At 45.4% G+C, this 21,729-nt stretch overlaps 9 protein-coding genes across 11 annotated transcripts; 5 read left to right on the top strand and 4 right to left on the bottom strand.

The window, feature by feature from the left end:
• The first annotated feature begins 200 nt into the window (after positions 1-200).
• Positions 201-4,507, top strand: LOC108597116 (WASH complex subunit 2). Its single transcript, XM_017983493.1, has 4 exons — positions 201-354; positions 421-615; positions 668-807; positions 862-4,507. The coding sequence occupies exons 1-4, from the start codon at positions 253-255 to the stop codon at positions 4,490-4,492; spliced, it is 4,068 nt and encodes a 1,355-aa protein (XP_017838982.1). The 5' UTR covers positions 201-252; the 3' UTR covers positions 4,493-4,507.
• Positions 4,508-4,553: 46 nt separating this feature from the next.
• LOC108597117 lies at positions 4,554-9,891 on the bottom strand. 2 transcript variants are annotated; one of them, XM_017983494.1, is made up of 5 exons: positions 9,743-9,891; positions 9,050-9,105; positions 6,599-7,121; positions 5,957-6,196; positions 4,554-5,898 (listed from the first exon to the last, which is right to left on the bottom strand). In XM_017983494.1, the coding sequence occupies exons 3-5, from the start codon at positions 6,806-6,808 to the stop codon at positions 4,819-4,821; spliced, it is 1,530 nt and encodes a 509-aa protein (XP_017838983.1). In that variant the 5' UTR covers positions 6,809-7,121; positions 9,050-9,105; positions 9,743-9,891; the 3' UTR covers positions 4,554-4,818. The 2 variants fall into 2 exon arrangements, with proteins under 2 accessions (XP_017838983.1, XP_017838984.1); XM_017983495.1 differs by having other exon boundaries at positions 6,599-6,793.
• A 495-nt stretch (positions 9,892-10,386) lies between these two features.
• On the bottom strand, positions 10,387-16,914 carry LOC108597242 (protein rigor mortis). The gene is made up of 9 exons (XM_017983692.1): positions 15,342-16,914; positions 14,974-15,286; positions 14,757-14,919; positions 14,544-14,697; positions 11,692-12,548; positions 11,471-11,636; positions 11,271-11,421; positions 10,954-11,211; positions 10,387-10,885 (listed from the first exon to the last, which is right to left on the bottom strand). Exons 1-9 carry the CDS (start codon positions 16,813-16,815, stop codon positions 10,711-10,713), a joined length of 3,711 nt encoding a protein of 1,236 aa, XP_017839181.1. The 5' UTR covers positions 16,816-16,914; the 3' UTR covers positions 10,387-10,710.
• Positions 12,635-14,623, top strand: LOC108597243 (cilia- and flagella-associated protein 206). Of its 2 annotated transcripts, none has more exons than XM_017983693.1 (3): positions 12,635-13,338; positions 13,386-13,735; positions 13,790-14,623. In XM_017983693.1, exons 1-3 carry the CDS (start codon positions 12,696-12,698, stop codon positions 14,531-14,533), a joined length of 1,737 nt encoding a protein of 578 aa, XP_017839182.1. In that variant the 5' UTR covers positions 12,635-12,695; the 3' UTR covers positions 14,534-14,623. The 2 variants fall into 2 exon arrangements, with proteins under 2 accessions (XP_017839182.1, XP_017839183.1); XM_017983694.1 differs by having other exon boundaries at positions 13,253-13,328.
• Positions 16,915-17,017: 103 nt separating the features above from the next.
• Positions 17,018-17,650, top strand: LOC108595021 (transcription factor MafG). Its single transcript, XM_017980155.1, has 2 exons — positions 17,018-17,123; positions 17,200-17,650. The coding sequence occupies exons 1-2, from the start codon at positions 17,091-17,093 to the stop codon at positions 17,563-17,565; spliced, it is 399 nt and encodes a 132-aa protein (XP_017835644.1). The 5' UTR covers positions 17,018-17,090; the 3' UTR covers positions 17,566-17,650.
• A 154-nt stretch (positions 17,651-17,804) lies between these two features.
• Positions 17,805-18,657, top strand: LOC108595020 (mitochondrial inner membrane protease subunit 2). The gene is made up of 2 exons (XM_017980154.2): positions 17,805-18,013; positions 18,068-18,657. Exons 1-2 carry the CDS (start codon positions 17,920-17,922, stop codon positions 18,484-18,486), a joined length of 513 nt encoding a protein of 170 aa, XP_017835643.1. The 5' UTR covers positions 17,805-17,919; the 3' UTR covers positions 18,487-18,657.
• Positions 18,639-19,368, bottom strand: LOC108595019 (yrdC domain-containing protein, mitochondrial). The gene has a single exon (XM_017980153.1). It carries the CDS (start codon positions 19,347-19,349, stop codon positions 18,660-18,662), a length of 690 nt encoding a protein of 229 aa, XP_017835642.1. The 5' UTR covers positions 19,350-19,368; the 3' UTR covers positions 18,639-18,659.
• Positions 19,369-19,380: 12 nt separating this feature from the next.
• LOC108597761 (DNA-directed RNA polymerase III subunit RPC10) lies at positions 19,381-19,817 on the bottom strand. The gene is made up of 2 exons (XM_017984472.1): positions 19,642-19,817; positions 19,381-19,587 (listed from the first exon to the last, which is right to left on the bottom strand). The coding sequence occupies exons 1-2, from the start codon at positions 19,780-19,782 to the stop codon at positions 19,402-19,404; spliced, it is 327 nt and encodes a 108-aa protein (XP_017839961.1). The 5' UTR covers positions 19,783-19,817; the 3' UTR covers positions 19,381-19,401.
• A 161-nt stretch (positions 19,818-19,978) lies between these two features.
• On the top strand, positions 19,979-21,727 carry LOC108595454 (DNA methyltransferase 1-associated protein 1). Its single transcript, XM_017980693.1, has 4 exons — positions 19,979-20,137; positions 20,205-20,594; positions 20,651-21,240; positions 21,300-21,727. The coding sequence occupies exons 1-4, from the start codon at positions 20,037-20,039 to the stop codon at positions 21,518-21,520; spliced, it is 1,302 nt and encodes a 433-aa protein (XP_017836182.1). The 5' UTR covers positions 19,979-20,036; the 3' UTR covers positions 21,521-21,727.
• The last annotated feature ends 2 nt before the right edge of the window (positions 21,728-21,729 follow it).

Genomic DNA, 21,729 nt, shown 5'->3' with positions numbered 1-21,729 from the left:
TAGAATCGCAGAATATACTAATATAGATTCATTTTACGTTTTAGTTAATAATTCCTATTTCAATTGTTAGCTTATTGTTGTTCTAAAAACACTAAAGAATTATTATTGTTACACCCGATTGTGACGTGTGTGAGCTACATAACAATCAGCTTTGTGTCGTGCAGTGTTGCCTAATTACTAGCAGCGGCAAATTTTCTTGTTTATTTACTTATTGCATTTAATGCAAAAGCAAGGGATTATATTATAGTAAACATGGATATAAGCGCAGATGTGGCGTCAATTGTTGCCCAAGCGCCGGACTGGAACTTTGCTGGTGACTGTGCGCTACTGGAGCTCATGAAACGCATTTCCCAAGTGGGTGTGAAACATGAAAAGTTGAATAATTGCTCACTCATTGTTTGTTGATTATGTTTTTATCAGAATCTCAGCGAGCGAGGCGAACAGACCAATCAAAAAATGCTGGAATTTGAGAGAAATGTGAGGCGCACAGATATCGCATTGGATAATGTGACAAATAGTCTCAGAGCTCTACAATTTGGTCAGCAGTTTGTAGAGTACAGAGTGGAGGCTGTGGAAGATGATGATTTTTTAATGCCAGAGGATCAAGTAGAGAAGGTAATGCATGCGCAAGCTTAATATGGCTTTTTATAACTCTAAACCATTTTAGCCTGCGCCTGTGGTGAAAAGCTCGCAGGAGCTGGCCAAAGAATTCATGCAAAATAACTTGGAAATGTTTCGCAAGAATTTTGAAACGGTAACGCTGGAGGTGCCTGACTCGGATGAAGAGGATGGCGCTGTAGATACCACGTATGTCGTTATATGTTCATTAAAAATAAATTTCCAATAATGTTTTGTTTGCAGAACTGTCTATCGCGCTAAGAATCCTTATGATGCTATACCACTGCCCTATATAATAGGTTCCAAGGAGTGGGAGGAGCATAAATATGCTGGGCTGTATGACAGCGATGAGAACAGCGAAGACGATCAGCAGGAACAATTCTCCTCCAGCTCTTCTGATGAAGCTGCAACAGCGGCGCCACAATTGCTGCCACAGCCGCGTTTAGTAGAGCAACAGCAATCGGATTCCTCCTCGTCAGCCTCACTGCCTAAACAAATGCCTAGGAAAACAGCTGCAGCTGCTTCATCAATTCCTGCTGCGCCAATGCCCAAAACGCAGCCACGTCCTATTATAACAAGCACTAGAAATCCACATGAGCGAGATTTGTTTGCAGCCATGCGCGCCTCACCGCCTAGCGATGATCCACCTTCAAGCTCATCCTCGCTGAACTCATCGCCAGCCATTTCACACAGAAACGTTGCTGCAGCCGCTGGCTTGTCCAGACCAGCCGCCTCGCTTAGCTCCAGCAGCAGCAGCGCCAGCAGACCCAATCTAGCCGGCAGGCAAACACCACCAAAGCTATTTGATGAGCCGGATTTGGTTACTACATTGCCCGCTGCCACAGAAGCTGCTGCTGTGGTGAAACCTGCTGCAAACGCTAGTCAAATCAAGCGCAAGTCTGTGAATCTCTTCAACGATGATGAATTTCACAATTTCATGTCCGAAATAGTGGACAAGGTGCAGTCCAAGACGGGTCAAAGCTCCACGCCCACCGAGATAGCTCAGCCGAAACAAGAACCACCTAAGCCTGCTCCTACTGCTGTAACAAAAGCGCCACAAAAGTCAACAGTTGTCACAAAAGCTGTGGAGACGCCTCCAAAGACAATTAATCTCTTCGACGACAGTCCACCTCTAACGCCTAAGCCTGCACAGCAGGCCGTAGCTAAAGCCACTACACTGCCTACAACACTCTTTGATGATAACTTCGATGATGATGTGGATGACTTTCTCAGTTCCTTTGCAGCCAAGCCTAAGGCGCCAGCACAGCAAACACCTAAAACTAGATTATTTGATGATGATGATGATGACTTGGATATTGATGACATTTTTGCCAAAAAGACAACAATGCCCAGCAAACCAGAGCAGAAGCTTGTAGCCAAGACAGCAACATTGTTTGATGATGAGGAAGAGCGACAAAATGTTGAAGATATATTGGCTGCTAAAGTCGCAGCCACACCTAAGCCGAAGGCAGCAGCAGCTGTGGCAATGAAGCCAAATCTTTTTGATGATGATATGGGCGATGATGATTTGTTTGGCACACCCAAGTCAAGCAAGAACATATATGAGGCGCAGGAGAAAGTGCAGCCAGCTGTTAAAAATATACCAGAGCCTAAGGTCAGCCAAGTTGAGCAGAAGGAAAAGCCTGTTTTGGATAATAAGATTGTACAGCCTGAGGTCAGTCAAGTTAAGCAGCAGCAAAAGGAGGAGGAGCCTAAGCTCAGCCAAGTTGAGCAGCAGCAGCAGAAAGAGAAGCCTGTTTTGGTTAATAAGATTGTTGAGCCTAAGCTCAGCCAAGTTGAAGAGCCTAAGCCTAAAGTAGTGGAAGCCAAAGCGCCAGCTAATTTATTTAATGATGACTTTAGTGATGAGGAGGAGCTCACAGCAACACATGAAATTAATAAACCAAATATTGAAACAACTCAAGCAGAAGCTAACACTGAGATTATAAGAGATGAAGAGCCAGCGAACAAAAACGACAAGTCTGATGAAGACGAAGTTGATGTGGAAGTGGAAGCAGCGCCAGAACCGCTGCCTGCTGACAGCATTATGGATGATTTGTTTAGCAAATTAGAGGATGATGTTGAGCCGACAGCAGCTGAGCAGCAAGGAGATGCGCTGCTCAACTTGGTGGCTGAGCTGGAGAGCGGGCAAACTGCGGTGGAGTCACCCAAGCCAGCGGATTTGGCAGCCGCACAGCAAATTATGCAAAATTATTCAAGTCTCTTCTCCGATGAGCCGCCCGATGACAGCGAGTTCTTTCAATCGCTGGGCACCAGCAGCTTAAGCAGCCTGAGTGCCTCCAAAATCTTTGACAGCGAACAGGATTTCTTTGAGCCCGCGCTGCCCGAAGTGCCCAATGCAGCCAAAACGCCAGCTGAACAGCTTAATAACTCCTATGGTGGCATGCAGTTGATAAACGATCTGCCGCCCGACGATGTGGAAGCGCCGCCTGCTGCCAATTTAACGCCATCGCCATCGCCACCAAGTGAAGAAACTAGCGCAACAACAACACGCATACATACAATATTCTATGATGATTTTAGTGAAACCACAACAGCAAATAAAGCAGCGCAGTTTGCAGAGCCGCCAGCAGTGGAGCAAAAACCGGCATCGCCCGTTAAAAAGCTGCAAATGCCTAATATACAAATTAATGTTAAAGCGCTGCTGCCTGCTGGCGCCGCTAAGCCTAAAGCGCAGCCAAAGTCAGTAGATAAAACAGCAGCAACTGCAGCTGCAGCTGCAACTGAAGCTACAGTTAAGCCTGCTGATAATAAATCGGAGCAGGTGTTGAGCAGCATTAATAAAACTCGCGTGCGTGGTCCGCCCAAGCGGCGACCTTCAACGCGGCGTGCTAGACAGGAGAACTATGCCAAGAGTTTGGAGGAGGCTGAGCATCAGCAAAGCAAAGCAGTTGAGCTGCCCAAAGCTAAAATGGATGAGCTTGTCAAGACTGTGCAACAGTCTGTGACACCAAAGCAGTCGCTTGCCACTGCCAGCAAGTTGGCAGCTGCATTTTTGGAGAGTGATGAGGACGGCGATGAGGTGAAGCCAGCTACAGTGGCAGCCAAGCAAACAGTAAAGCCAACTGCTACATTTTTGGATAGCGATAACGATGATACGGATGCGCTGTTTGGACCAACGAAAGTGCAGTCAGCGCCACAACTCAAGCAAGAGGCAGCAGCTAAGCCGCCAGAACAAGTTCTTAAAACCACAAAGCCTGCAAAATTGTCTGCGCTCTTTTTGGACAGCGATGAGGAGCAGGATGATGCTGATTTATTTTTTACAACTAAGCCTGCAGCAGCTGCGCCAACTTATCAAAGGCCCCCACAGTCTACAGCTGCGCCCAAGTCCTACACCTCCTTTTTGGATAACAATCCTGTGGATGATGATGATGCATTCTTTAAGGCAGCCACAGCAGTTGGCTCTAGCCAGCCCAAGGACCCAAGCAAGCTGCAACAGCAAGCAACAACTAAAGCTGCCGTAGCAGCCACTCAAGCGCCAAAGCCTGTAAGCAAACTGTTTGATGATAGCGACGATGATGACGACTTGTTTGCCAGCGCTGTGCCTGTTGCCAAGGCAAGCAAAGCAGCAATTGTGAAGCCCTCGCTTTTTGGCAGCGACAGCGAAGAGGAAGCGCCTCCCAAGGCGCCACCCAAAACTTTAAGCATCAAGTCCAAGCCGAGCAAAAGTCTTTTTAGCGATGATGAAGACGATGATGATTTATTTGGTGCTGGCGCTAAACGTAGCACGGCCAGCAGTCAACTACCCAAGCCCACGCCCGCCACACAAACTGCGCCCAAAAGTGAGGCCAACAAATCGTCCACACTGAAAGGCAGCACCGACAATCCGCTGGCTGATCTTCTGGGTCCGTAAGCCGTTTAAACAGAAAGTCTAACTTTTTATTGCAATAGCAAGTTTATATACAGTTATTGATTTGTTAATGTTATAACCTAATTATACAAACTACAAAAAAACATAAATGAATTTCGTTTGTCGCTCGTAAAACTTAACAACTAGTTTAGCAACTAAAACTTATTTTAACGGCTTCCTCAACTTGAACTTGCACGTTTAGTTTTTAGTTTTGTGAACTGCAACTGAGTTAGTTTGTTGGCTCTTTGGTCGTTATACCGAGTAATGTCAATAGGTTAGACGCGCGTGCTAAAACTAAAGTGACTTGCAACTTAAACTTAAACTAAAGACTAAAGCGCCACATCGCGATACTTGCGATAGTCGTCGGATTCGTTGCCCAGCGATAATTTGCTGTTGGCCGTAATATAGGGATTGATATAGTTGGCATAGCCAAAGCCGCCGTAGTACTGCATCTGCTGCTGCGAGCCGCCGTGCGCGGAGCGACGTGGCAGCGGCTGTGGCTGCACCGCATAGCCGCCGTTGGTGCTGCAGGCGCTGGGGCGACGGTAGAGCGCTGCTGCTGCCTGCGGATGCTGCAGCGGATTCTGCAGCAGCATGGCCAGATAGTATTGCTGCTGAGCTGTATAGTTCTGCAGCAGATTGTTGCCATAGGCTGCCAGATCGTTTTGCACCTTGTTAATGCCATCCAGATTCTCCAGTGAGATGCAGTTGCGCGAGAGTTTGGCAGGCGGCAGCTGCTTGTGGCCGCCGCGTGAGGCATGACGCAGCTGCGCAGGCGGCGTTGGCAGCTTGGGCTCTATGGAGCAGTATATAGGATCGTTGCTGCTCGAGCCTATAATCGAAGGCGGCGACGGTCTATGCGAGTCCTGCAGATTGTGCTTCAGATCGTCAATGGTTATGTTGAAGTACTTGCCATTCTTGTCCTCCGTTTCGAGCACATGACGTGGATTATACATGCCAGGCAGCGTGCAGCGCAGATCCATCAAGGACTGCGCGCGATGTGAAGCGTTGCCTGCGCTGGCGCGCTGCGCCGGCTGCTGGAACTGCTGTATCAACGCCGGAGCAAACATGCTGGCATTAAATTCATTCTGCGAGCCATAAGCGGAGCCTGCATTGTTCATGCCAGCACCCAGTGGCAGCTTGGTTTCATCGCAAAGTTGATAGCCTGCATTTTCAAAGCCACTCAGACGCTGACTGGAGCGACGTGAGTCCGCTTTGGTCATGGGCACGCTGGGCGCAGGCGTTTGCAGCGATAACCGCGTAGCCAGACCCTGTAGCTGATTGAGCACCTGCAGCTCACGACGCCAGCGTATGCCTGTGGGTATGACGCAAATCAACGCCAGGCAATTGATGATCAGTCGTATTAGATAAGAGGTGAGCTCGGTGAGTCCATGCACGGACTGCAGACCCTGTAAAGCATATGGAACTGATTAATAAATAGCAGCAGCAAGTACTTGAACTACTTACCCAATGCTGTGTGGTCATCAACATAACAAACACCAGCTCCGGTATGGACAGCAGACCAATAACCATGGACCAAGCAAAAAGCGGCCAGCACAATCCGCTAACCAGGCCATGTATCAAGATTGTCGTAGCCACAAACATCACAAAGTAGAGCGTGCATAGCGTGTAGGCAGCAAAGGGCAGCTCGCCATGTGCCTCCAATAGCCAAGAGACCTCACACGAGAAGGCGCCCAGATACACAATCTTCAAGAGAAAATCAAGTGGTAAGCGCAACAGCAAAGAAAAGCGAAAACATAAATCAAATGTAAATTTCAAAGTGAAGTTGGCAATGGCAGTTGCTACAGTAAAAACCAGCAGCCAAACACATTCATCAATCAATTAATGAGGCACTTGTTGTTCTTGTTTTTGTAGCGCTGTCAGTCTGACTGTCCGACTGTTGGACAAGTTGTCACGCAAAGCGTAAAACAAACAACAACAACTGAATGTTGAGCAAATTCCGTTTTGGCTGCAAAACGTTTTCATTTCATTTTCACTTAATAAGCGTAGCCAGCCACTGCTGATAACGGTATATAAAATCTATAGCTATATTTATATTGGAAGAAAGATGTGCTGCTGCTGCTGCTGCTGTGGTGGTGGTTTACTTACCAGCAATAGACCCGCCGCCACACAGCAGATAATGAATAGATTCGCCTTTATGAAACGCTCCATGATGCGTTCGTTCCAAAAGTTTTGTATGCTATTACCGTTGCTCTTGCCGCCGCCGCCTTTGCCGCCGCTCTTGCTGCTGTGGGGCAAGCGTTGCTGTTTTTTGAACGAGGACGGCGAATGCGTTTCACTGGCCTTTTGATAATTCATTATCGTATATATTTGTTGTTGTTGATTTACGTGGTCGACGAAAATAAAAGAAGAAAAGAAGCTTGGTTTGGTTTGGTTCGGTTTTGATTTTGCTTTTGTTATGAATTTTGGTGAGTAAGCTTTCCCGCCGGCCTTGATGTTGGCGGCTTGGTGTCAGTGGTGCGCAGCGCTGACAAGCAAGTTCTAGTTCTACTTCAAGGCTTAATGATTCAATGAGTTTTCAGTTCAGTTAGAGCGTAGTGGATGCGAAAGCTTTAAGCGTCCCAATTGTTAGCTGTCATGGTTTTGAATTTAATTTGAAGTGATGCTGAAACTGAAATGGAAATGGTAATGAAGATAAGCAGCTCGACAAATAATACAAAATACAAATCATTAAATTTGAACGTAAAACAAAAGACTTGGGCAACGAACTTGTTTAGCGGCCAGTTAACGGCGCTGCTGTTACCCTCAATTCAAAACAGACAAAACTAAGCAGCGCACATTTCGCTTTTCACTTTTCTATTTCACAGCACAAATATTTGGTTTGTCTTCTGTGCGCGCAAGTTCGCTGCCGCAGTCTTTTGTTCTCAGTGCAAACTATTTGAACGGCGACTCGTGCGCAAATAATTCACTGCTTATGTCAGCAAACTAATCAATTATAAAAACACACACACAGTCATAGACAGAGCTGACAGCTTAGTCAGTTCATCATGCGGTAATCTGCCTACTTGAAAAAAGTGTTCAACGCTATTTACGTCGTCATCAGAACTGGAGACGCGACGTTGTCAATGCCATCAACAGGTGCGCCAGCCACACATAATCATCTTTGATTGTTGCTGCGTGGGGGCGTCTCTCTTGAGGTGCGTTTGCCATGGCCATAAGCGTGCTGTCATTGGCCGGATATGCGCGCCTTAAATTGGCCAGGTCAGCGCTCCCTTTGGCTGCCGCATTGAGATTCCGCTAACGTTGCAAGTGCCACGCTTTCTTTTGGCCACACAACAACGGAAATAGAATTGCAAGCTTACATTCTCTTTCTTGCTCACCCCCTCGCTCGCTGAATGGCTTATTAGCTTAGCTATGCAAACATTTGGAGCGCTGCTGCTGCTGCTCTCAAACTCTTGTCCGGTTTTTTGGACACTTGTTGAAACAAGTTTAGCGCACACATTTGTGTGCTGCTGACCGCTGCTGACTATTATTAGCAGCCTATAGCACAGCCACAAATTATTATCTCGTTTTTTGCGTATTGCTTTCAAATGTGCTAAGTGGCATAAAACCAACAGAGATCTGGCTGAGATAACGCTTTATATTGCCAGCATGCAGTCCGAGTCGAAAAACCAACGTACATTGACTAATTTCCATAAGCTTTGGCATTCGTCTAGCGTGTGAGAGCGCGCAGCTATAAACTGTAATTCTAAGCTAGCGCTAGATATGCGTAAATAAATAAATTAAAAATTTAAATGTATATTCTATTGTTTAAATTACTGCCATATTGTATAGCTTGATAATATTGTCATGCCTTTCATTTTAAGATTTAAATATTAACAAACTTTTTATGCCTGCAATTTATGATTACTAAACTATTTTAAATATTTAATTTTTCCAAAAATTTCCCTGAGCGCTGGCCCAGTTATTATAACCTTTCATGCCGAAGCTCACGCCCTTGACTGCCACGCCCCCTTTTGGGCGGCTTTCAGCAGCTTAAAAACATATGTATGCATGCAACAATTTACCTCAAGTCGTTTCTGGGGCTTTGGTGTTACCAAATTATTGTGTTGGATTCCATATAATTTGCTGTGAAAAAATACGCCCAAGATTTCGAAACAATATTTCGCATTGTATTATTAGCTGCTTGCTATGCTTAAGCTTAAATAGTTTGTTGCTGTTTTGTGTCAGTGTGAATGACTGCAAAACATTATATTAATTTTATTATTATGTATGACTACGACTGACAGGGAGATTGTTATACATATTTATAGTTGCAGCGCTGCGATGTTGCGTGTGTATTTGTGGCGAGTTCAATAGCATTAACAATGAGCGGGCATAATCGTAATAAATACATAATAATAACAATAACAAATGGCATGATATATGCATGTGCTTGAATAAACAACAATGCAGTTTCGGCTAAATAAATAAAGCATGTGAGTTATGCAAATTGTTAAAAAGTTACATGTGGCAAGAGCAAACGCCCCAAAGCCATTAAGCAATGCAATCAAATAAGCCTAAGTTATAAATTTTTATATTTTTTATAGATTTTGTTACCTTTCACTTTATTGCAGCGGCATGTTAGCATTAATCCAAATGCAAAGTTACAACAGCTAAAAAAAATGTAAGCGACGGCAGCAGCAACAGAAGAAGAAACACATAAGTATATTTTGTAGAAAATTATTGTTGTGGCAAAGAAATGATTTCACATGAGCACACACACACACACACTCAGAGCTACACGCCCAGTACTACGCAGAAAAAATTAAGCGACACAACAAAAAATTGTTTAGCGTTGAGTCATGCTGAGGGAGAAGTCGCTGTCGCAGTTGCTGTCATTGCTGTTGCTGTTGCTATTGCGCCGTTGTCAGCTACGTTGCATGCAAATGTGTGCAGAGCAGTGGAAGCCAATGTCAACTTGGCACAGACGTTTTAATATTTTGACATATTGGTGCCAGTCGCTTGGCAGCAGCAGCAAAAACAAACTTGAGCACTTATTCTAACACTTTTACTCGGCAGCATAATTAAAGCTAAGCTTCTGTCTAAGTTCTGTTTGGCGGCGATACTTAAGCAAAAGCGAAAATGCAAGCTCAATTATCATGCTAAAATTTAATTGTAGTTTAATTGTTTAACGGTCAACGCACAATAAAGCGCTGCCAACGTGAGAACAAACAATGCCGAGCAACAATAACAACAACCACAGACTTTAATAATGATAACTAACACACACACACGCACACAGACACTTACTGCAAAACCGTAACGTACACGGCTAACGGTAACGCTTTAAGCAGCTCGCCAGCATGCGCGCGCGCGTACTCTTTGAAAACAGTTAAAAGTGAAAATCAAAAGACTTAGGCAACGAACGCGTACACGAAACGCGCGTCAGCTGAGCTTAACGGCTGCTCAACAACTAAACTGAGCTTGCAGCTCTCTAGCCTGGCCTGGCTTGGCGCCTCTCAGCTGCGCAGCCGGCGTTGACGTCAGCGTCGTTGTCTCGTCGTTATGTCTCTCTCTCTCTCTCTCATCTTCCGTTGGCTTATTGAATAAGACAAAAGTAAATATCACACTGCTTTAAATAATTTCTTGTTGCCTCTAAGTTCAGTCGCCTTGCCACGAACCTTCGCTTAAACAATTAATGATCTCTTAATTTTTATGCGGCTGTTGCCGGCGCTGCATTTGCATAATTTGCTGCTCTCCGGCTGCGGACAAACCAAAACAATAAGCGCGAGTTGTTCAGCGTCTGTCGCTTTGGGCAGTCTAACGGTAACCCATTTGTTTGCCAGCCAACAAATGGGCCGCGTTGTCTGTAATTTTGTAAGACTTCAAGTCTGTTCTAATTAAAAAAAGAAACAACAACAAAATAAATACATTTTCATTTCTTTTATATTTGCATCTTCTTCTTTATTATTTTGCTTTCTATGCAGCTTTACTAACTACGTTTACATATGTATGTGTTTGTGCCTGGGACAATATGCTTGGGTTAGAAAATTCAATTGGAAAGTCAAACGGTTTACAAAAGGTTAACTAATTAATAAGTTTTGTTTTGGAAAATAACATTCTTTGAAAAAAACTTAAAAACTAACTGCATGGCAGCAATGATAAATCTACAAAATTTCACAGCAGATCAAACAATAATATAAACTTCCAGAAGCTCATTCGTTGAGTATCTAAGCCTAAGTTTAAGCTAACTAAGCTTTGGCCAGTTATTAAACTTTTTAAGCTGCCTCCTCCAGCGGCTGCTCGCCCTTTGGCACACAGTTATCATCAAAGAGCGCACCCAGCTGTCCGATGCGCTTGATCTGTTCCATCAAATCCGCAATCTCTGGCGTGCAGTTGCGGAACTTGCGCAAATATGAATAGCCACGCAGCATTTCATTATCCAGCACACAGCTAAGCAAAAATAAAACAGAAAATGTCAACTCATAAATTTAAATTAGAGCCATAGCGGGCACACTTACATTAAAGCTGCTGCGGCAAAGTTGCCAGTTTTCTCCAGCTGCTCCAGCCACTTGTTGATAATGGTCTTGATCATGGCATCTGTGGCTGGCAGATGAATGCGCGCATATGCCAAAGCCTCACGGAAATATTCATGCTTTAGCAGCAAATTAATAGCATCGGCTTGCAAGTCAATTGCCATTAGATAGGTGGCTGCATGTAAAATAAAGCCCTGCTGCTCCAGCTGTGCGGCATAAGCCTTGCAGACCTTTTGCCAAAAACTAAAGCAGTAAGAAATTTATAAAATTGACTGGCGTAGGACTTTGGTTTGCAGACTTACACATAGGACACAGCGGGCGCTACGGATAGATGCCATTCGTTGAGCGTTTTATTTTCAATATGCTGCTCAATCTCCTCGCGTACTTTGAATGTAGCAACGCTTAGACAAAGTGGCGCTATATCCTTGTTGTTGGATTGCTTCAGATTGGTAACTGCAAACAAAAGTTGTAGCTTAGTCAACTAAAAGTGGTGTAAACTTACGCTCCGCAGCAATCAGCTCCTTGGCCATGACTTTGGTGCTAAATAGCTTGGACATAAGCACAGATTTGTCTATTTGCGCTGCATCCTCGGTAAGCACAATGGCCAGCTTGTCCAATGCTTGCTTGTTGAGCTCCCTTTGTGTCAAACACAAACAAGTGCGGCTATGCTGTAATTTAATAAATAAGCAATTTGTTTGTATGTGGCAAGCAAGTTGTACTTACGGCCAAAAAGTTGTCCTGCAATGCTTGCGACTCTTTGCACTTCTGGCACTCCATTTGCAGCTGATTAACGTTGCTCTTGCCGCCCAGACTTAGCGTAGCCAGCAAACTCTCCACAGTTGGCTCTTCATTTGTATTTTGCTGTTGCAATTTGAGCGCTGGCTGCTCATTGCTGGGCGCATGAGCTTTGCGCTCATTGCGACGCTGTCGCTTCTTTTGCGCTGCACTGACTCCAGCTGTAGCGCCAGACACCAGCGTTTTGTTGGCCCATTTGACTTTGAGCAGCGCATCGATTTTGCAGCATATAGTTTTGTCATTGTTGGCTAGCGCTTGCCTAATGTTAACAAACTCCAGCGACAGCGACTTGCCACTGCAGAGTATTATGTTCTCATCGTAGGGCAAGAATAGTCCGCACCACATGGGGCAGTGATAGGTTATGGTTAGCGGTGGCTGCTGTGGTTGTTGTGTGTTCCATAGACACACCTTGCCTTCGATGTGAAAGCTGAGCAGCAAATGCGACTGCAGATTGCTCCACTTGAGCGAGGTAATCGAAGCTTTGGCATCGCTGCAAGTAAATGTATGCAGCTTGTTCCAGTTGCGCTCCTGCGGCTTAAACTCCAGCACATGCAGCAGCTTATCGTGTCCAGCTACAGCAAACTGTTGACGCTGCAGCGGATTAAATGCAATGTCTGTAACATAACGCGCAAGCAGCGTGATTTGACGCAAGGCTGTCATGGACTGCTCCGCGCCAGGCTGGCGCTCATATAATTGCAGAAAACCATCCTCGGTGCCTACAAAAAGAAAACTGCCGCGCACACAAATATAACTGGGACGCGTTAGATTGCGCAGCACTGTAGCAGCTGCAAATATAAAGTAATTTGAATTAATATAGTGCCAAGCAAACGTTGCCAGTAGCAACTTGTCATATAAATCAACAAACTCTTTTGTTTACTTAACGCTGCATACACACACACAAGTCTCAAATAATTTCTGTACGTTAAATTAAAATGTCGCATCCGCATCACAAGACGCTTGAGAAGATTGGCCAGCGCATTATGCAGCAGCTAATCGCACGCGATGTGGAGGTGGATGAGCAGTTTGTGCGCTTTGTTGTGCATCTGCTGGCGCGTGATATGCGCCAAGGTTTGCTCAAAACAGATCTGGGCAATCCCAGTGCCTGCCAGGTGGACGCCTTTGTGCACTGTATAGTCCAAGGCTATATGCAGCATACAGACACTACCATGGCCAACATGCGCATGTCCTGGCTTATGAAAACGGGTCATGCTATAGATCTAGCCTATGTGCGTGAGCAGTATGAGCAGCGCTATAGGGAGCAGCTCAAGCTGCTTATTGATGACATTCTGCGCTATCCGGAGAGCTGCAGCAAGCAGCAGCTGGATCAGCTGTTTGCCAAGATGCAGGTCTTTATAGCAGCTACCTATAATTTGGGTTCTCCCAAGAACCATGTGCTGCTCAAGCTTATAGCGCAGGCTTTGAATAGCGTCATTGGACGCAGCGACTTGCAGAACTATGTGCTGAAGAAGAAATATCATCGCGAGGAGTATTTGCTGCGTCTGGCGGCCACTGTGGCGGGCATTGTCATATACAACAATGATGGACCCGATGGTGATCGCGAAAATGTGCGTTATGGTAAGTTAAATAGTCAGTTTGGCAGCTGCTCTAATCAATCGCTCTAGTTGTTGCCGATTTGCTTATGGCTCAAGAGAACACCACAGCTGCATTTAATGCTGTGCTGAAGCGTCTGACGCGTGTGCAGGCGGAGTGTCAGTCCATCATAAGCGAGCAGTTAACCTTCAACACCAAGGAGGAGCTTTTATTCTACAAAGTGCCGCTGGAGCAGCTGCATCGTGTTAACCAGTTTACGTTAACTTTTGTCATGCAGCAGCGTTGTTTGTTGGCCTTGAAGCGCAGCTATGAGCATACGGCGTATTTGATAGGCGTGGAGCAGGGACGCTATGACTGCGTTGTAGCCAAAATAAACGATACGCTGCTACTGCGCACAGCTATAGACTCGGAGCTAATCTTTGTAAGTCGCCACATCAGCTTTGCATTCACAATTTAATGTTTGCTTGCGTTGCAGCCGCACTTTGTCTATTTGTCCAAGGTTTGGTGCAATTTGACGCACTACTTCAATCACATTGTCGAGCTGAACAAGCTGCGTGAGCAACTGGAGCAGCTGGTAAGCCACGAAATGGATGCGTGCGCGCGCAAAACTATTGACGAGATTAGGCTGCTGGGCGAGCACATAAAGAAGCCGGAGCAGCGCAGTTTTCTGGATCGCATGGCAGTGCTTAATCAATATAATACAGATGGCAACTTTTGCAGCATGGCTCAAGCGGATATCAAGGAGTTTTGTTGTCTGACATTGACGCTGACCAATGGACTGCTGCTGCCAGCGCATGTGCTGCGCAAGCTTTGCATGAATTTGGACATAAAGTTTGGTTTTCGAGATGAAACCTATGCGCGCATAGCTGAGCTTTGGTTTGAGCGCTTCATTAAGTCTTTCAGGCAGGCTATATTCAATAGCGCCAATCTGGCGCTGGTGCTCAAGCTGGACGATGTGCTGATAGCGCGTGAAATGCAGCCACTGCCAGTGCCGCCGCCAAAGACGCGCGACTTTAATGCGCAAACCGAAATGGTTATAACCAACGATCTGCGGCCTGCCAACTGGATTAATGTCACCTGGAATGCCTGGGACTATCATCGCGAGACTATACATCTAGCTGAGATACGCAAGCGTCAAACACATGATACGCAAACCAAGCTTAGCTATGGCAAGCGCAATGCGCAGAACCAAGCCTACAATTCGCGTCAGCATAAATGAGCGCACTTGCCTTTGTTGGGTTGTGTGACATCGTAGATGCCCAGCTCGCGATCTGCTATAAAGTATATGTAGTTATCCTGCCACACGAGCGAGTACACCTCACGCTTGTGCAATACACGAAATGTAGTCTTGACCTTCATGCGCTCCACATTCAAGATGCCCACCTGCAAAATGTTAATTTGCGTGTTTTTAATTGATAAAATAAATTGTAGTCACAGCTTACAATGCCATCGTGTGTGCCATAGGCCAGCTCCAAACAGTCCGGACTCCAGCAGAGCGCATAGACAGCGCTGTTTACACTAAGGCTATCGATTTGTATGCAATGTGTGCTTAGCTTTGATATGTCGAACAAAGCCAAACGCTTGTCCGAGCAGCCCAATGCAATTCTGTAACATAGCAAAGTTAATAACAAGTTAAATGCGCCCAAGCTAACAACTCACTTGTTCATATCATCTGGACACTCGGCTATGGCGCGCACGCCCAGCGGCAGGCAGCCATACAGCGTTATGAATTGTCCTGTGCGTGGATTCATGCTGCATACACGACGACTGGCCAAGTTCAGCCAAATATGTTGATTGGCAGTGTTGGCTGACATGGTCAGTATGTCCTGTGCCACGCACTTGAGTTTCTGATCCTTTTGTATCTTGTAGCGATGCGTTTTGCAGTCATACTCCAGCATATAGAACACCAGCTGTTGGCGACTCAAGCATACAATGCTCTGATCGCTGAGCCAGTGTACCTGCTTGTCTTTGCCTGCAATACAAAATGTTTTTAATTTGCATTTGAGTTAAATATTTCAAGCACTAACCTGTTGCATTGCTTTTGTTGTAGTTCTTGGCGCAGTGTCCACCAGTGTTTGCATTCCACACTTGCACCACATCATTGGCATTGATGGAAACTAGCAGCATGTCTGGTTTTTTGCTTGAGATTGTCGAAAACTTGTCCAACGAATCTGTGCTGGCGGCCACAGGCGCTGGCTGTGCTGCCGCTTTTAGTTGCGGCGACTCTGGCGCATCGTGCACCTCCGCCTGATGGTAAATATGATGCAGCACCTCACGCTTGGGCTTGGGTGCTTCGCCATCTACTATAACCGCATCATCGCTAGAGCTGCTGTATTGCAACAGCTCCAAACTGCCTTCGGTGGATTCGCTATGCTCCTGCTTCTGTGAGTTGTGGCTCTCGCTATCACTGCGCGGACACTGCACATCACTCTGCTGGCAATCCTGCAGCGTTACTTCCATCTGTGGCGGCGCTTGAGTTTGTGTGCGCTGTGCCCTCAAGTCAGCTTTCATATTCTCGCATGCTTCCATGAAGTCGAGATTGACATTACTTGTGGGCTTCTCCAGACCTACAAAATCACCGACATCGTCTGAGGACTTGCTGTGGCGTTGCGAACGAACTTTGGCTGGTGCACCAAACTCTGACTCCAGATGATCAAAGTTGTAAATATCAAAAGGCTCGTCCGCCTCAGTGGCCTTCGACTTCAATAGCGGTGCTTTGCTTGCAGCGTTTGCTGAGTTGCGCCACTGCTCAATCTTCTTGTCGGCATCATGCTCAGGCTTCTTCTCTTCAATAGCTCCGTGTATTGTGGACATCTCTCGCCAGGCTAGACTGCATATGCTTGCACTCGGACCATGCGAGGACAGTTTGTATACAATACTCATCTTGAGCAGATCACAAATCAGCACAGTGCCCGCAGCTGTGCCTAGCGCAAAAAGATTCTCATCATAGGGCGAGCAGCGCAAGGCAGTTAACTGATGATTGCGCGGTGAGACGAATGTGGGACGTCGGCAGTAGCTGTTAGAGGCGATGCAGTATATGACCAAATCACTGGCGTCTATGGAGAGTATGTTGCCATTGGCCATGTAACTCAACATCACATTTATTAGTGGCTGAACACGCACATCACGCGCCTCGTGTTGATGCTGATGCGCCTTGTGGCCAATGATGACTTCACCCACTTCGCAGTCCCACACTTGCACACTCAGGTCCTCTGCAACAGTGGCAAAGTGCTTGCCGTGTTTCTCCAAGGACCCGTCACTTTTATTTTTGATTTTTCCCCACAGTGGGCTAACATCCAAGGCATTAACGGTGATGCGCGTTGACATCGTCTTGACGCCACAGCCTGCAATGTCATGCTTGCCATCTGTCGGTGGCGCGGCTACATAATTGATGCACTTAAAGCCGGTATACAGCAAGCCGCCATCGGGCGTAGCCACTGAAACTGGCGTCTGTTTGCAGACCGGTGTAGGCACACTTTGGTGAATTATAGATGCGTTCATTCTGACCACTCTGTATAAAGCAGCAAAAGAAAATGGAGATCTTCCTGCCGGAAACTATGCATCGGCATTTATCCTCTAGAAAAGCGGTCTAGAGTTGTTGAAAGCTTATCCAACTATCGATAAGCCTCCTTTGTACCATAGTTGCCCTTAAATTATCCATCGATAATGATAAATATTGGCAAGTGTCATCCAGTGCATTTACAACTTTTCCAAACAAAACAAGTGAATTTTTCTTTATTTATTTTTACTATAAAAACCTGCAATATTAATGTAAAATGGATGTAAAGCGCGAGAGAAAGTCTTCTCTGGTAAGTGCACATAACATAGTTTAGATAAACAATGTTTGTATGCGAGAAATTTATTTTTGCGCTGTTTGTTTTGCAGGCACCACTTTCGCCATGCCCCATACCCGACATTACGGATGATGAGCTGGTGACGATTTCGGTGCGGGATCTGAATAGAACACTTAAGATGCGAGGTCTCAACCGCGAGGAGATTGTACGCATGAAGCAACGGCGACGCACGCTTAAAAACCGTGGCTATGCTGCAAGTTGTCGCATCAAGCGCATTGAGCAAAAAGACGAGCTAGAAACTAAGAAGTCCTGTGAGTGGAATGAGTTGGAGCAAATGCATGAGGATAATGAGCAAATACGCCTGGATGTGGGTAATTGGAAAAACAAATACAAGGCGCTGCTGCAATTCGCTATACAAAATGAGATTCCTATACCTAGCGAGCTGGAGGGTTGCTAAGACTAAAATAAATACAATAACATTTCAGATTCAGTTCAAAATCAAACCTTTACACCTGTAATCATAGTACAATAGCTGAAATTTGATTTATAAAAACATTTCCTATAATAAAAAATGTATACGACAAACAACAAAATAAACAAACTGTAGCGCATGCATGTGAATGTCAAATAAGCAGCTGTTTATCCATACGACTGTTTTTGTTGTTATGTAGTCGTTTTCAAAAAACCAATTGATTGTATTATATATTTTTTAAATGTCCATATGCTAAAAAGTTGCGTGCACAAGAACATAGCTCTAAAGCCACTAAGGCACCGTTAGGACAAAGCAAGCGTTGCCTGGATTGACACGCACATGGCATTTCGTCGCTTCGGTAAATCTTTGCTGTATGGCTTGCCTTTGGGCATCACGTTTCTCGACTGTGTCGGCTATGTGGCAAGGGTTGACGGTAAATATAATGCTATTCAAACTATTGGGACTACTAACCTCTGCTGTATTGTAGGCACTTCGATGCAGCCTGCGTTGAATCCTGTGGCGGAGGAACGCGACTTTGTCTTTCTGCTGCGTTGGGGCATACACGACTGCAACGTGGAAAGAGGCGACATCATTTCGTTAATCTCGCCCAAGGATCCTGCGCAAAGAATCATCAAGCGAGTGGTAGGCATGCAAGGTGACGTGGTATCCACACTAGGCTACAAACATGAGATAGTGCGCATACCAGATGGTCACTGTTGGGTGGAAGGAGACCACACTGGACACTCGCTCGATAGCAATACATTTGGCCCCGTGGCGCTGGGGTTAATGTCAGCGCGAGCGGTGGCAATAGTCTGGCCACCGGAACGTTGGCGGGTTTTGAAAAATGATCTGCCCCGAAGGCGTAGGCCCATACAGGTAGCAAAGACAAGTTACTACAACTCGTAAAAAATAGACTCGAGCCCTTTTAGTCTCTTCATTTGTACATACATACTAGCATATATATTTTTATTATCATTTTGTGTTCAATGGTCTAATGGTCATGAAATCCAACAATGTTCAAAATTGTAAAATGCCAGTTAAACAAAATAAAACATAGATACATTGCGCAGCTACAAATTTTATTTAGCTGCATAACCAAATTCCTGCAGTACCGATAGCGTCTGCTTAAGTGCTACACCAGCACGTACAATTTCGTAGCGTCCTGGCGTGGCTAAATCAATCACAGTGGACGCTAGGCGTCTCTCTTCCGTCTGCCCAATGCGTCCGGCATCAAAGACTGCGCCCAGCTGTGGCCAAAGCGCCTGAAACTCACTCACTTGTAGACTACTTGGCTCACTGGAACGATTAGCACTGGTTAAGGCCAGCGGCTGTTCGTGCCACAGGGCGCAAAGATCTCGCATAAACTGAAAGTCTGGTATGCGTATACCAATCTTGCTGGTAGTAGGATTCAAAAAGCGATTGCTTAGATGCGTCGAGCGCTCAATAACTATAGTCAGTGGCCCCGGAAGCAAGCGAGTTAGCAGCTCGTCACTCAAGTGGGATGCTTGACCATAACGGCGTAGCGCATTTATAGTATTTACGCAGATGGCAACGGGTTTGTGTTCATCACGACCCTTAATCTCGTAGAGACGTTGTATAGCTGCTTCGTTGTTAGCATCACAGGCCAGACCGTAAACTGTATCAGTGGGTAAAGCTATGACCTTGCCCAGGCGCAAGCACTCCTCTGCTAGCTGCAGTGCATATGGTGCTTGCACCGGACATATTGCTGCACATTCCTGCTGAGACTGCATTGTGGTGTTGGACTTCATGCGTGTGCTTCGAAAACGTCTTGTTAATAATGTTTGTAGGTAGCGCATTACTCTAATCTCGCCAGTTATGACCGCACTGATGATTGCAGCACTTATAGAATGTGGTCATCGGCTCATCCGCTGAGCGTGTCTGAATTTGCATAAAGTATGCGCGCTTATGACTGCACTTGGGGCACTCTGCGTCGGTTGAATCAACGTTCTCCCAAGCAGCGACACCGCCCAAAACGTGATCCACTTCCTGCAAAAACGTAACAATTTTAAATATTGCATCATTCTCGACTGACAGTAGTACCTTGAGTCTGGGAAACGTTTTTGTTGATATCTTGCGTTTTATTTTAGATATATAAGGGCACGTGTTGCACGTGAATCTGTAGCCGGCAGTGTCCTCCTCAATAATCAGTATATTACCGCAGGATGGACAAAAGTACAACATGACAAAGCCACTTAAAATTTCATTTAACAAGTTATTAAGCAATTATTACGCGAATCATTTATTATACGAATTTAATATTTATTTATTAAATTGAATTCGAGCAGATCTATCGGTTATCTCTAAGAATCTATCGCAGCAGAGCTATCGAGTAACTACCACAGTTTAGTGTTGGATAATATTCGCGAAAAGTGAAAAAGCAAAACAAAACCTATTTCTTGAAGATTACTTATTAAATTTGTGAATTTTTGAGTAAAATGTCGGCAGATGTGCGTGATATTTTGGACATTGAGCGTGCCAATACGCCCGAGATAACCAGAGATTCGTTTCTGGCAACAAAGAAGCGCAATTTTGAGCGGTTAGTAAAAATGCTTGCTTTTGCCTAAGAAGTCTTATTACAATAATGTTTGCTTTTATGTTTACAGAACTAAACATGCATCCCGTCGACCAGAGGGCATGCATCGCGAGGTTTTTGCATTGCTATATACTGACAAGAAAGATGCACCTCCATTGCTGCCCACAGATACTGCACTGGGCATTGGTGCCGGCTACAAACAAAACAAAGCGCGTCTTGGCATGAAGAAAGTGCGCAAATGGGAGTGGGCACCTTTTTCTAATCCGGCGCGCAATGATGGTGCAGTCTTTCATCATTGGAAGCGCACAACTGATGACTCCACAGATTATCCGTTTGCCAAATTCAACAAGCAGTTGGAGATTCCAAATTATACCATGAGCGAGTACAATGCACACCTGCGTAACAACATACAGAACTGGAGTAAAGTGCAGACAGATCATCTATTTGACCTAGCTAGGCGGTAAGTGGTGGGCAAACCATTTTAATGTAAACAAGCTAACTTTGCATATTTTACAGCTATGACTTGAGATTTATTGTAATGGCGGATCGCTGGAATCGCGAGCAACATGGCAAGAAAACTGTAGAAGAGCTAAAGGAGCGTTATTACGATGTCATTGCATTACTGGCAAAGGCCAAAAACCAGACAAACGAAAAGAAAACATATGCATATGACGCAGAGCATGAACGACGCCGCAAGGAGCAATTGGAGAAACTATTTAAGCGCACCACACAGCAAGTTGAGGAGGAACAAATGCTCATTAATGAAATGAAGAAAATCGAAGCACGCAAAAAGGAACGCGAGCGTAAAACACAAGATCTACAGAAACTCATCTCCCAGGCGGATCAGCAAAACGAACAGTCTGCTAATACGCCAAGCACACGCAAATACGAAAAGAAACTGCATAAGAAAAAGGTGCATCACACGCCGCGACCCTCCAAGGTGGACTCTGTGGTAAATGCCATCGAAATTGGCAGCAGCGGCATCAAGTTTGCCGATCTGCGTGGCTCTGGTGTATCATTGCGCTCGCAAAAAATGAAATTGCCCGCGAATATAGGACAGCGCAAGGTGAAAGCGCTAGAGCAGGCCATACAGGAGTTCAAAGTTGGTAAGTTGGCTGCCCATAAATTGAAGCTATAATTGCAACTGCTATGTACTACTCAACAGATCCCGCGCCGCCGCCTACTGAGGATATATGTACAGCCTTTAATGAGCTGCGTTCGGACATGGTGCTGCTTTGCGAATTGCGCACCGCGCTATCCACTTGTGTCTATGAGATGGAAAGCCTCAAGCATCAGTATGAAGCCGCCTGTCCAGGCAAAACACTTAACATACCGCCCTCATTGGTGCCCATCAAGAGCGAAACGCTGGACACTAGCCTAGCGTAAATTAAGACAACCCCCAAGATACACACGTTTCTATATAAAATTACTAACAGCAAACACTAAACGCACGGCGTCTAATCACAAGCTCTAACACTTCAACACATAACCCGTTTACCCATTGTCCATATTTGTGCATGTGCTACTGCCAGTCTAGTTAGTGGTTAGCACGCCTGTTAAGAAGAAAAAAGAATAAACGGCATAAGGAAACAACA

This window comes from Drosophila busckii, chromosome 2R (assembly GCF_011750605.1).
Source record: "Drosophila busckii strain San Diego stock center, stock number 13000-0081.31 chromosome 2R, ASM1175060v1, whole genome shotgun sequence".
In the NCBI taxonomy this organism is placed as follows: domain Eukaryota; kingdom Metazoa; phylum Arthropoda; class Insecta; order Diptera; family Drosophilidae; genus Drosophila; species Drosophila busckii.
This window is presented reverse-complemented; position numbering and strand designations above follow the sequence as displayed.

Excerpts from the sequence above, each read along its gene's own strand:
- LOC108597116 (XM_017983493.1), top strand. The coding sequence starts at position 253 with ATGGATATAAGCGCAGATGTGGCGTCAATTGTTGCCCAAGCGCCGGAC. Across the intron at positions 355-420 it reads TCATGAAACGCATTTCCCAA|AATCTCAGCGAGCGAGGCGA; the intron begins GTGGGTGTGAAA and ends TGTTTTTATCAG. Across the intron at positions 616-667 it reads CAGAGGATCAAGTAGAGAAG|CCTGCGCCTGTGGTGAAAAG; the intron begins GTAATGCATGCG and ends AAACCATTTTAG.
- LOC108597117 (XM_017983494.1), bottom strand. The coding sequence starts at position 6,808 with ATGAATTATCAAAAGGCCAGTGAAACGCATTCGCCGTCCTCGTTCAAA. Across the intron at positions 6,197-6,598 it reads TGGCGGCGGGTCTATTGCTG|ATTGTGTATCTGGGCGCCTT; the intron begins GTAAGTAAACCA and ends TTTCTCTTGAAG. Across the intron at positions 5,899-5,956 it reads TGATGACCACACAGCATTGG|GGTCTGCAGTCCGTGCATGG; the intron begins GTAAGTAGTTCA and ends TATGCTTTACAG.
- LOC108597243 (XM_017983693.1), top strand. The coding sequence starts at position 12,696 with ATGTCGCATCCGCATCACAAGACGCTTGAGAAGATTGGCCAGCGCATT. Across the intron at positions 13,339-13,385 it reads TCGCGAAAATGTGCGTTATG|TTGTTGCCGATTTGCTTATG; the intron begins GTAAGTTAAATA and ends CAATCGCTCTAG. Across the intron at positions 13,736-13,789 it reads TAGACTCGGAGCTAATCTTT|CCGCACTTTGTCTATTTGTC; the intron begins GTAAGTCGCCAC and ends CTTGCGTTGCAG.
- LOC108597242 (XM_017983692.1), bottom strand. The coding sequence starts at position 16,815 with ATGAACGCATCTATAATTCACCAAAGTGTGCCTACACCGGTCTGCAAA. Across the intron at positions 11,422-11,470 it reads GGAGCTGATTGCTGCGGAGC|TTACCAATCTGAAGCAATCC; the intron begins GTAAGTTTACAC and ends TTTTGTTTGCAG. Across the intron at positions 10,886-10,953 it reads TTTGCCGCAGCAGCTTTAAT|CTGTGTGCTGGATAATGAAA; the intron begins GTAAGTGTGCCC and ends ATTTTTGCTTAG.
- LOC108595021 (XM_017980155.1), top strand. The coding sequence starts at position 17,091 with ATGGATGTAAAGCGCGAGAGAAAGTCTTCTCTG. Across the intron at positions 17,124-17,199 it reads GCGAGAGAAAGTCTTCTCTG|GCACCACTTTCGCCATGCCC; the intron begins GTAAGTGCACAT and ends TTTGTTTTGCAG.
- LOC108595020 (XM_017980154.2), top strand. The coding sequence starts at position 17,920 with ATGGCATTTCGTCGCTTCGGTAAATCTTTGCTGTATGGCTTGCCTTTG. Across the intron at positions 18,014-18,067 it reads CTATGTGGCAAGGGTTGACG|GCACTTCGATGCAGCCTGCG; the intron begins GTAAATATAATG and ends GCTGTATTGTAG.
- LOC108595019 (XM_017980153.1), bottom strand. The coding sequence starts at position 19,349 with ATGAAGTCCAACACCACAATGCAGTCTCAGCAGGAATGTGCAGCAATA.
- LOC108597761 (XM_017984472.1), bottom strand. The coding sequence starts at position 19,782 with ATGTTGTACTTTTGTCCATCCTGCGGTAATATACTGATTATTGAGGAG. Across the intron at positions 19,588-19,641 it reads AAACGTTTCCCAGACTCAAG|GAAGTGGATCACGTTTTGGG; the intron begins GTACTACTGTCA and ends ACGTTTTTGCAG.
- LOC108595454 (XM_017980693.1), top strand. The coding sequence starts at position 20,037 with ATGTCGGCAGATGTGCGTGATATTTTGGACATTGAGCGTGCCAATACG. Across the intron at positions 20,138-20,204 it reads AAGAAGCGCAATTTTGAGCG|AACTAAACATGCATCCCGTC; the intron begins GTTAGTAAAAAT and ends TTATGTTTACAG. Across the intron at positions 20,595-20,650 it reads CTATTTGACCTAGCTAGGCG|CTATGACTTGAGATTTATTG; the intron begins GTAAGTGGTGGG and ends CATATTTTACAG.